The sequence below is a fragment of the Dermacentor silvarum genome, chromosome 1 (assembly GCF_013339745.2).
Source record: "Dermacentor silvarum isolate Dsil-2018 chromosome 1, BIME_Dsil_1.4, whole genome shotgun sequence".
NCBI lineage: Eukaryota > Metazoa > Arthropoda > Arachnida > Ixodida > Ixodidae > Dermacentor > Dermacentor silvarum.
The window spans coordinates 341,049,542-341,061,630 of NC_051154.1; the positions used below are offsets into that span (position 1 = coordinate 341,049,542).

General features: G+C 42.7%; 2 protein-coding genes across 2 annotated transcripts in view; both read right to left on the reverse strand.

The window, feature by feature from the left end:
- LOC119444185 (histone acetyltransferase KAT5-like) overlaps positions 1-11,361 on the reverse strand; it is a 103,012-nt gene extending 91,651 nt beyond the window's left edge. The window contains exons 1-2 of the mRNA XM_049660478.1: positions 11,260-11,361; positions 2,465-2,522 (exon numbers count right to left, since the gene is read on the reverse strand). Of these exons, the coding sequence (XP_049516435.1) occupies positions 2,465-2,486 (22 nt within the window). The 5' untranslated portion in view covers positions 2,487-2,522; positions 11,260-11,361. The remainder of the gene's footprint in view (positions 1-2,464; positions 2,523-11,259) is intronic.
- Positions 8,922-12,089, reverse strand: part of LOC125943316 (uncharacterized) — a 56,106-nt gene continuing 52,938 nt past the window's right edge. Inside the window, exons 4-5 of the mRNA XM_049662401.1 lie at positions 11,260-11,469; positions 8,922-8,936 (exon numbers count right to left, since the gene is read on the reverse strand). Of these exons, the coding sequence (XP_049518358.1) occupies positions 8,922-8,936; positions 11,260-11,469 (225 nt within the window). The remainder of the gene's footprint in view (positions 8,937-11,259; positions 11,470-12,089) is intronic.

Below are 12,089 nucleotides of genomic sequence, written 5' to 3' on the forward strand. Positions count from 1 at the left end.
CCTAACTGACTGGCTGATGAGGCTTCTAGCTTTGACACCACTGCACGAAGTCCTTGAGTATAATTTTGACCACTGGAAGGTTCTTTAATGCACAATGAAGATTTGTGAGATTTGGGTTACTGTACTCGGCTAGCCTATAACAGAATGTTGCCTCTACAGCTAATAATCCTGCACAATGATGTTTTATGAGATGAGTTACTCTATCCAGCTAGCCTATATGAGAATGTGACCTCTACCGCTAAGAATTAAACTTGAGACCTCCTTCTTTGCAGGAGAAAACCACCGCCACTGAACTTCTTTTGATGTATCATTTAGCACAAAGCCTTTTATGTAGACTCCTGTTGTATTGTGGTGACAGAATGCGTTAACATTTGATAACAGTGCTTCTTTGAGTTTGAGCATATGAATACACCCGAAAAATTCCGCAAGAGTTGCTGGCACATATTAAATGGTTACAATTTCATCAGCAAAGTATTGCTTGGGAGTAAAGTAATGTCTGCTTATGTATTATTAACATTTTAAAATGGGCCAGCAACCCTTGTGGAATGTGTCTGGTGTTCAAGGACAACTTCTCTTAAATCTTTTTAAACAGAGGTTATGGAATGCGCCTTGTCTGAACAGAGTGAGAGCAATAAGATGCTGCCATTGCCACTTCTTTGCGCTCTTCTCCTTATTGCTTTCTTTTACTGTTCTCCAAAGCTGAGCTGACATGTTTATGTGGAACAATCATCACTCCACCTGCAAACGATTGTGCAGAGATTTGGCATTGGCATGACCTCATGACCAGGGTAACGCGAAACTCTGTCTTGCTGCCCGATATCACAGGGCATAACACTGGCACATATCGGTAGCCACGACACGGCACCCCTATCTTATGATTACTGAGACTTCGTGTTTAGTTCTACAAGAGGCAGTGCTTTGCTGTGACACTTAAAAAACTTTGGCCAACGTGTTAGTATGTGCACAGGGTTATGAACAAAAAGTTATGCATATTTCGGGAAGATGAAGGAAAGAGCTGGCACTCTGTTGAACAAAACACTGGGCTGTGAGTATTCAAACCTGAACACAACATGAATATAATAAATAATTATAAATAACAAAATGAACTAAAATTTATTTGGTCTTACTTCATTTCAATTAATTACCGTAAGTTCTTAGTATACCAAAACGGACTATGTGAGATCTCGAGTTACTCTATCCAGCTAGCCTATGAGAATGTCACCCCTACAGCTAAGAATTAAACCTGAGACCTTTCTCAGCAGGAGAAAACCGGTTATAGCAAATCAAATTTTTCTTTGGTTGAAATGACGTATTCTGGTAAATATGTAAAATACAGTCAACAACTCATTTTTCAAACATCTTTTTTTCAGACCTGCATAATTAGTCAACTTTCCTGTGGCAGAGCCACCTACCTCTAGAATTATTGATGGTAACAGCAATTTCAGGTGCCACACCATGTGCTGCTTGATTTTTTTAACATTATCTGGAAATTCAATGCTGCAAACATGGTGGCTGGAACATGCTGATTCGATACAAAAACACTACTTTCGTTGCTGGCTTTCGAAGAAGTGGCACTGGTTAGGCCTAGTTGCCCAGACAGTATGGCTGTGATGAAAATTATCCAGTAGCTTGAGAAAACCAACCATGGGAAGCTGGCTGTCAGTATGTCTGCACAAATAGACCTCATGGTCAGCCTAGATTGCTTGCACATGTGATGTGATCTACTGCACAGGTAGGTTAGCCTGTATACAGCCACTCGGTGTTTGAAAAATTGGTCGATGACTGTGTTCCGCAAGGGCAACTTGAAATGGCACATTCCTAATAGTATCTGTAGATTTAGTGATTTGTCAGCTTTCACATGTAAACCAACATTAGTTTGTGTCAATTTTTGAATGCACAAAATACCAGCCACGGCAATGTGCGGAGAGTGGCCGCATGCAAGTCGTTTCTGTGCTACTTTTAGCCAGTTTTAAACTGGCTAAAGTTTATGTCCTGAAGGAATTTTTTTTGCCAACAAAAAAAAATAAAACGTGGCTGAAACAGTTTCTTTTCATGGAGGCTTGAAAAAATCCTAAAACAAAATGAGAAGTATATTGAGCACCTGTAAAACCATTTTAGCGAGTATTATTCATAGACTTGCAAAAGCATTCATGTTGGTCAATGCAATGAAAATCTGAGAGCCAGCTACATAGTGATAACTGTAGAAAGCGCATAGAAGTTGTATAAATGATCAGTGCTGCCTTCATGGTTATATAGGGACAGGTGGCGAATAAAAGGGGCTTTCAGAACGCTGAACTTGTAAGCAGTGTTTCATGGTGGCAGCTGCACTTACAGCGCGTGCAATTGCCTTGTCCAAACCAGTGGAACGTCTTCATAATAACAACACCAAGTTTCTACCAACTTTAAAAGAATTATTGGCGAGTGTTTATCATTCACTCTATAATAAAAACATCATGCAACTTACGCCAGTGATCACTGTTCCGCATGCGACAAGGCAGCCGGCATCCCACACTAACCTGGGGCTAAAGCAAGACGACATTGTTACTAAATCGAAAATTATACACATATCCAGACATGTCTGCCAGCAACAAACAAACACAATGACCCCTGCAAGCCACAAGAAATATGCAAGCCACACCCCAAATCTGCAGCCCCTATAAGACATATTTCACTTCTTCAATCGCACCTACAGTCAAAAAATGCTGCCAGTGCAATTTGGCTTAGCAAGATTCTATGCAGACATGATGCACCTGTACCTATATGCTTGATTTCTATTAATGGGTCATTCAATACCACTAAATTTTCAACATGAACTATTTCTCAGTACTATACCAATAAAAATCAACTTTACAACGTGTCATTTGATAGTGCAATAAATATATAGAGGGTTATAGAATGTCTAGCATTGTTTTTCATTAAAAAGAAAAGAAAACAAAGTTTGACAGCTGCTGCATGTAAACAGAGCATTTGGAAAAGGCAAAATACCTATGACGAGGTGGGCTCATCATAAGTCAGAAAATGATTATCACTCAATACAACTTGATTCGTCAAGATCTGTTAAGGGGTTAAAGGGAGTCTGTTCCAGTAGATAAAGACCCAACTTTTTAAATCTGTGAGACCCAAAAAGTCTACTACTTTACTAACTAATTTCACTGAACTCAATAAATCCAATTACCAACCACAGACGTAATTCTAAGCATGCAGACAAGTGTACCCAATCACAATTACACCATAGAAAAATAAGACAGCCTTGATTTGATAGACGTAAGTTATTACTAAAATTCCGTGCCCTCTAAATATACTGGCTTCAAGTTATGTGCTGACAATGCCTAAAATTCACATATCAGTTTGTAGGAAATTACCCACAGCTTGATCTTTTATACAAAGCTTATTAATTTCTCAGCTAAAAAATTGAGCAGTTTGCTATGCTTTAGTTTTTGCATGAACAGGATGAAGGGAAACAGAGGGGCTCGATTTTTGTTAATGACGACCATGTACAGCCAACAGGCAATGAAGCCAAGGAATGCATAGGGGTGATTACCCCTATGCTTTCAATGGCTTCATTGCCAGTTGGCTGTACACAGTCATGATTAGTTTATGCATATAACACAATACTACCAATTTTACAATGTAATGCTTTGGACTTATGCCTTCAGTACAACAGTAATCACTTTAACCTCAACAGGCCCTGTCGGAAGTTCTCATTACACACAAGGACTTGCAGAGCAAAGCAAAAATTTCAAGAAAAAAGGGTTTAGAAGTACCTGTGATCAATGAATTGATCAATGATGTAATATTTACTATGAAATTTTTTTTTACTTATGCCTTGAATACAATAGTCATCAATTTAAATTGGCACCTCACCAGGCCCTGTCGGAAGTTCTCGTTACACATCAGAACTTGTACAGTGAAGTAAACAATTACAGAAAAAGGTTTAGGAGTAGCCATGATAAATCAAATGCAATATTATTGTAACAGATACGAAAGGGAGGCCAGATGGATCGAAGTGACGCAAGAGGGGTGCTGACGTTAGTATAAACTTCAATTGAGAATGAAGCGTCACACTCTGGTGTCCAATTGAAGGCCACATCTTGTCGCAAAATACTTGTCAATGGGTAAACGATTTCGGCAAACCGGGGAACAAAACGACGGAAATACGAACATAGGCCAATGAATGAGCGAAGTTCTCGTGCTGACTTCGGTGGCTTGAGGGTGCTCACCGCTTCAATCTTACGAGGATCGGGTCTGACGCCATCCTTGTCGACTAAGTGTCCCAGGACCACTGTTGGGCGTTTGCCAAACCTACATTTTTTTTAGTTTAGAACCAGGCCAGCTTTTTCGATGCATTCAAGAACAAGGCTGAGGCGTTCGTTATGTTCCTCAATCGTGCGGCCAAATATTACAACATCATCAAGGTAACACATGCATATCTCCCACTTTAGACCACGTAGTACTGTGTCCATGAATCTTTTGAAGGTGGCAGGAGCATTGCAAAGGCCAAAAGGCATAACATTAAATTCAAATAGGCCATCTCGAGTCACGAAAGCGGTCTTTTCCTTGTCGGCAGGGTCCATAGGTATTTGCCAATACCCCGATCGCAAATCAAGTGTTGAGAAGTACGAAGCAGCGTGTAAGCAATCAATGACGTCATCGATTCGTGGTAGCGGATAGACATCCTTCTTTGTCATTGCGTTTAGATGTCTGTAATCCACGCAGAATCTCCAGGAGCCATCTTTTTTCCTGACGAGGATTACTGGGGCTGCCCATGGGCTAGACGACTCTTGAATGACACCTTTGTTCATCATCTCCTTGACTTGCTCTGCAATAACTTTGCGTTCAAAGGATGACACTCGGTAGGGCTTCTGGTGGATGGGGTGTGCTGAGCCGGTATCTATTCGATGACGGACAAATTCGGTGACGGACAACGGTAGATGAAGTGGTGCATCTCCATGCGTGGTCGAATGCAGCCTCATGCCTGGCACGGACCTGTACCAGTGCTTGCCGTTCCGATGTACAGAGAGCCTTGCTGATCATGCCAAGCATTAACTCTTCAGAATGGCAATTATCGCAAAGAGAGCAAGCTGTAGAGACGTCCGCAGTTAGTGCCGCTATTGAGCTACATGCGACTTCATCGAATAGAGGGATTTTCATACCGCGAGGGAGGACAACCGGCGTGGATGAACAGTTCAGCGCCCACAATGTGGTGACTGCTTTCGTCATGCACACGACAGAGCAAGGCACAAGTATACTTTTTTTAGCACAGTTTATGCGGAGAGGCCTAACTACAAGGTCAACACAATCAGCGTCAACAGTAGTTGCAGAAACACGAACAGGCGTCAGGCACCACGATGGTGCAATCACTTCATCAAGAACATTGAGTGTGTGTGTGTCCCTGTCTTCACCATGCGAGCTTTGTTCGGGATGTGCTGATATAAATAACTTGTTCAACGATATTTCGCCACAACCACAGTCCACAGAAGCACCGCATTGTTTAAGAAAATTGATACCAAGAATAACATCGTGGGAACAACGAGAAAGAACAAGAAATTCCGACACAAACACTTTCCCAGCCAACAAAACACTCACAGCACAAACACCAAGGGGATGAAGCCACTCGCCGCCTACTCCACGAAAGGTAATACCGTCGTTCCAAGAAAACATAACTTTGTAGCCTAGACGGTTTTTGAAAGCGAGGCTCATCACAGACACAGTTGCTCCAGTATCAACTAACACCATGGTCGGTATTCCGTCAATCAACACATTCACTTTGTTTTTGTGCATCACAACAGGCAGAGGTATTTCTTCCAAAGACCATCCGGCAACCTCGCCTCCATTGGCCGCGGATGCTAGTTTCCCAGCGGTGGTGAGGAAGAACGGCGCCAAGGGGACGGAGAGTGACGGGGACGGTTATTTGGTGGCGTCAAACTGCCCTCAGATGCTGGTGAATCGCTGCGTCTGGTCGCGCGCGAGAAGCGGTCCATTGGAAGCAAATCGGTCGTCCGCAAGTCATATGAAGTACGGGTTCCGGGTGGCGAGAACATCAGTGGTGTCCTTCGTGATTGACAGCCTTGGTGACAATACCGAGCAATATGGCCTGTGGAACCGCAGTTGTAGCCCACGGGAGGGTCGCGGTTGACAGCATCTTCCTCGAAGCGAATGCTAGCCTGCTGCGGGCGGCCAGAAAGTTCGTTGTCATGTGAATAATGTGTCCTCTGCTGCTCGCTGAAATCCATTATATCGATTATAAGCCACGTCGTGGTAGTAGGGTCGGTGCTGTTCTTGGCGCGGCCTCACAGAAGTCACAGGGCCTCGGGGGTAAAAACGCGGCTGTTCTCGTTGTGGCTGAGCGTCATAAGTAGGGCCTCTGTTGTAGAGACGTGGCTGCTGTCGGGGTGCGAGTTCATAATCCTCAATGCCCCTAGCCGTAGGATACGGGGAGAAGGATGCCACATTTGGCTCGAAATCTGGTGGTAAGCGGAAGCTATGAGTGCCTGGGTGTGTCACTTGTGCAAGCAGGCTGAGTTCTTCCCGAACTATTTGTCGGATCGTTGATGCAAGATCGAGGGGCTGGTTGCTCTCTACGCTTGCAACTGTCGTCACATTGGCTAGCCTGCCAAACTTCGGCGTGATGCGCCTCGTTTTCAGTTGCTCCAAAGTGCGACAGTGCCGAATGATGTCGGCAACGGAAGCCAGGGTGTCTTTTGCGATGAGGAAACTGTAAACATCCTCAGCAATTCCTTTTAGGATGTGCCCGACTTTGTCTTCCTCAGACATTCCAGAATCTACCATCCTACACAGTTTTATTACTGCCTCAATGTAGGTTGTGCAGGTTTCCCCTGGCACTTGCGCGCATTGCAGTAGCGTCTGTTCTGCCCTTTCCTTTTTCGTCACGGAGTCGCCGAATCGCTCTTTGATTTCCGAAACAAATCTGCCCCATGTCGTTAACGTTTCCTCGTGATTGTCGAACCACATCAACGCAGTATACGTTAGAAAGAACACGACGTTCGAAAGCTGAGAAGCGCTGTTCCACTTGTTGGTGGCACTCACCCGGTGATAATGGATGAGCCATTCCTTGACGTCTTCGTCCGGTCTTCCGGCGAAGGGACGTGCATCCCTCAGTTGCTGAACGGAACTGGTCGGCGCAGCAGTTGGAATGGGCCATTGTTCGTCTGCGTCGCAGGACATATTCAACTCCGGTGTATTCGGTGGGAGTCCAGCAAGGCGACGGCTCTGTCAAAGAACTTGTGGCTCAGCCTCCATCTTCGGGTATCGACTACCCAGCACCTCCACCACAACTGTTACGAAGAGTTATGAAGAAATGGTTTTATTTAGAGGGAGATGGACGATGATGGGAGCGTGATCGTAGCGCAGTCCAGCCTCTCGAGCTCTTCGTTCTCTTCGTCTTTTCTTCTCTCTTTTTGTGCCTGCCTTTCGTATCCGTTACAATATAAAACAATGGGCAAGCTACAGCCTCCTCCTCCCAATAGCACATGCCCTCTCACCTTGCATCAACCTGTGTCTGTGACATTCCTGCCATATTGCAACCCCGAGGGCTCATATACTTTTTTTCTCACTACCCTCGCCTCTGCGATTCTCGCGTCCTTTGTTTTACTTTTCTTCTTTTCATGAAACATAGCAGTCATGTGTGCTCCTATACTCTTTCTGAATAGTCAACTGCCCATTTCATAGCACTTAGAAACACAAGCACGCTAAGTAAAGGACCATAAAGTGACAAGAGGCTGCACACGTCACTACACAAATACACCTCACACACCAAATGTACCAGATGTACTGCAGGAAATAGCTTGTGTTACTGCATACAGTGCATCTATTACTAAAGGCAAAAACAATGCAAAAAAAGATTTTTTTTGCAAGCAATGTCTTTACTTTGACCATGTTTACCACAAACAGAGAGCATATTCTGAAGAGAAAAATAGAAAACACACATGGCAACACGAACTTGCTCATCTAGGCCCACTACAAGAGACTTATTCCATTTTCGAGTTTCCGTGTCCCAACCTCGTTGCAGCAACGAATTTTATCATCCCGCCAAATGAAGAATGCATTCTCACTGTCGAGTCAAGAGACATTGTCGATGGAGACACCTTGGTTAAACCATCCCAGCACTCCATTTCTCGAGGACTCGCCATCGTTTCTTGCTTGGTCCGATTCTCGAGCGGCTATGTCAGCCTCACTGCATTTATCACGACTCCTGAGCCACTACTACTGCCGGAAGGGTCTACTGTCGCCAACCTCGCCGACATTGTGCCGGTATGTGTCGTCACTGTTTGACCTGCCTCGTCTCTCTCGCATTGCACGCTCACAGTACATTTAGAAGTGGTTACTACCGTGAAGGCCAGTCTCCTGACCCTCACAAGCTGACCATCACGGAGAGCTCATAAATGCTTGAAAGGGGCCAACATCGAAGTCTTCCATGGGAACTGCATCGACATGAGGTTCACAAATTGCCACGCGGTTGTCCCGTATGTGGGAGCGATGGCGAACATGGGAGGCAGAGTCCGGCAGAACAGTTCGACGATTTCCCTCGACGAGTGAAAGGGGGAAATGAATTGCATAAAAAGCAGAGCTTGAGTGTTGTGAGAGACGCTCGGACATGCAAATACTTTTTAGCATGTAGGGTGCAGGTACTGTGGGTAAGGGTGAGAGTAGTTTGCCACAGACGGTTTCTTTTCTTTCTTTTTTGATGTTTAGGGTATGGCATAGTGAAGGCTTACTTTAAAGGACAAAAATATTTCTGCAATTTTCTTTTAAACTGGGAAAGATGACAGCAAACCAACCACGGCAAAAACAAATTTTTCTTTCTCTAGGTCTATGCGCACTCACTAGTAGCATTGATACGTCTCACCAACATCCTCTCACAAGATGTACCTTGTTGCACATGCCCATGAGTTCTCTTCCGCTTAAAAATGCAGTGCCTGTTTGGAAGCACATATCAAAAGTTAAAATTTTGTTCTTTAGCTCCCACTCCCCATTTATCTTTCTTCCCTTATTTTTAAAAACAATTATTAACCTTTGATTCAATATATTTAAAGCTATTCATTTCTTTAAAATATTCATAATTGATTTGATTAAATGACTTCATTTGTTAAAGTGTTCATTCTTTTTATTCCAAGATGCACAATTATCTCAAGTTCAACATGGCAACAGAAATACAAAGCATATGTAGTCTACTCAAAAATAAATTGTAGTTTGTGCTTTATCTGAAACTGTATGATCAACTTATATACACTGTGTTTTCAAAAAACACTGTGCAAAAGAATTTTTAGTCACAAAACTCAAAGTAACACAAGAGTTCCAGGCAAGCTGAAAAGGAAAAAGTGTGCATACCGGTCCTAAACTTTTCTAAGTGTACATTTGCCAGTGACACTAGTACTACTAAGCAGAGGAAGTCAAAGTGCTACCATTTGAGAGCAACCCTAATTTCTTCAGTGCCTTTCTTTGCCTTTTGGTACTTGATTTGCCTGTTTCTATATAAGGTGGTTTATTGTACTTCATTCCAAAATCAATCTTTCAGCGCAATAGCTTTCTCATGAAGTTCAGAATAGGCCATGTGTTTGGATACGTCCCTCATAAGAAATGTAAATGACAAGTGATCATCACGTATATCAAGCCGTTACGCTAAGTATAATGGAAACAATTTTTTCTTTCATAATTTTTTGTTCCTGAATGTTTTGAACAAATTGCAAAACATTTGTTACCATGCATAAATATAAGCAGATCAATATTATACGATATTGATCTATTGTGGATGCCAAGCTGTCAATCACAATATTTTAAAACAAACTAGCTAAACAAAGCATTCCTTTGCTTAAAGGCTATTTTTTGGCATTCCCGGCTTCCTAAATTAGAGTCATTTTTAAAAACAGTGCTATTTTCATTTGGGCCCAGTTTCAACTTGCAATACTAAACTTACTATAAGATAGCACCAGGCGAAGCAGACAGAAAAGAAGCAACAGGACAGTGTGCTGACTCTCAACTGCAGTTTATTTAAGAAATGTGGAATATAAACCTTTCAAAACCACCACCTGGCGGACAGATAGCATAAACGGCATAGCATGAGAAAACAGGGAAAAAAGAAACATTTTTTTCTCACTTATAAAGCAAGGTACAATAAAGAAGCATGTGCTTCATGCGGTAAAACTAGGAAAACGATAGAGCATGTTCTATTAGAATGTGAAGATATCTACCCAGCGGTCAATTTAGGCACCTCTGGCCTCCTTGAAGCCGTTGGGTACAGAGATAGCAGGGGGAATGTAAACACGTTCACAATAGAGATTAGTAAGAGGAGATTGGAAGATTGGTGGAAGAAAAGAAGGGAAATGTGCAAAAACAAAGCTCCCAATAGGGGTTCAGAAAGTTTGGTGATTGAAATTCTTTGTGGGTTTTTTTTGATGACAGGTAGCACATTAGGCAATATAACAACGAGCTTGATGGCGCAACCCACCGCCCCGTTCCAAAGGGGACACTCCTAGCATCCATCCATCCTATTCCGCATTTCTTGAATAAGTTGAGAGTCAGCACACAATCCAGTTGTTTCTTTTTTCAGTCTGCGTCGCTATCACTGTTTCATAATTATGTTACCACACCAACTCGCTGAGCTGTCACCACTTTTGCAATTCTCAAATATTGCAAAGTTACTCTCGAGGTTCGACTGAGATGTTTAACACAACAGTGTCTGAGCAGATGAACAGAGATGATTGCATTTTTACACAATATGAAAATCGAACCAACCTCGAGTGGCAATGGTTATAGTTATGAGGTGATCAGAAAGAAAAATTTAGTAACAACCATGCTTTCTGACAGACAGCATTAGCTACTTTGAAATCATTACTCATTTCTGATTGACGATTACGGCAACACTCTTGATGACATTTCAAATGCCCTTCTATCAATTATTCTTTTCTGCGACTCTTATTCTTAATTGGTTCATGTCCTGTCTACTACTTGGCCGAGCATGTGCAAAGAAAGTGGCATGATAGGCAGTGACTAACGTGGTGACACAAAAGGAACTAAGTCGGTGTTGCAGATTCCTGTCGAGCACATGCCTCTCTAGATTCCATATTACACTCCTTCACACAAATCTCACTGCATTCCTCCATGAGACACCCTTGCCGCATTCTCACTCGCATTCTCAAACTCCTTTACACCCTCTCCAACTATATTGGTCAGGGCGTTGAGGCGTTGAAGGATTGGATCGTTGCAAGGTTGCTAATGCCTAAAAATGGAGTGCACACTTACCTCCTCATCAAGTGAACAAGCTGGAAACTCCTCAACTGCAAGGGACTGGTCATCCCTGGTAGATGAGGCCGACAGGACACGTGGGGGAGACTGCCACTGACGAGAACTGGCTGCACACCTGTTATAAGAATGTGCGTACTTTTCACTGCCATGCGGTGATGCACGACCAGAAGGCACCTCCTCCGTTATGTCCATGTCTGGCGGAGTCAACTGCTGGAAGAAGTTCACCCACAAACTGTTCATGCACAAAGTCAGTCAGACAATACAATACCAAAAAAAACACACACACAAGAATTTATTTAAAAAGAAATGAAACTAGTCAAACAATGTTTTCCTCCTGCTGAAACCTATTTCTGATTTCTGGGCACATCATGCTTCCAATCTTATGGCTTGGTTTAAAGGAGCACCAGTAGCTACTTAGTCTAGTTTCATTCTGTCACAATAATTTCTGATTAGGTGGCTCTTAGGTTCCAGTGATACGCCCAACACACAATTCTAAATTTCAGGAGGAGCAGATATAACTGTAATTTTATATATGAAAAACCAAATAATCTCGAGTGGCAAATGATATACAGTTGAATCCACTAAAATCCCATATACAGGGTGATCATTTTCAGGTTTTTCGGAATTTTTAAAAATTGCCTGTGGCACATAGCATAATTCTTGCCCTTGAGCTGAATTATTTGAAGAAGCAGACATTACTAGCACAAGAAATAGAAATATTTATTCAACTAATTAACAATTTTTACTAATTACCTTGTAATCACTTTATGGCACATATTGCAATTTACAAATTGTAGCCTGTGATCTTACAAGACCTATCCACTTGA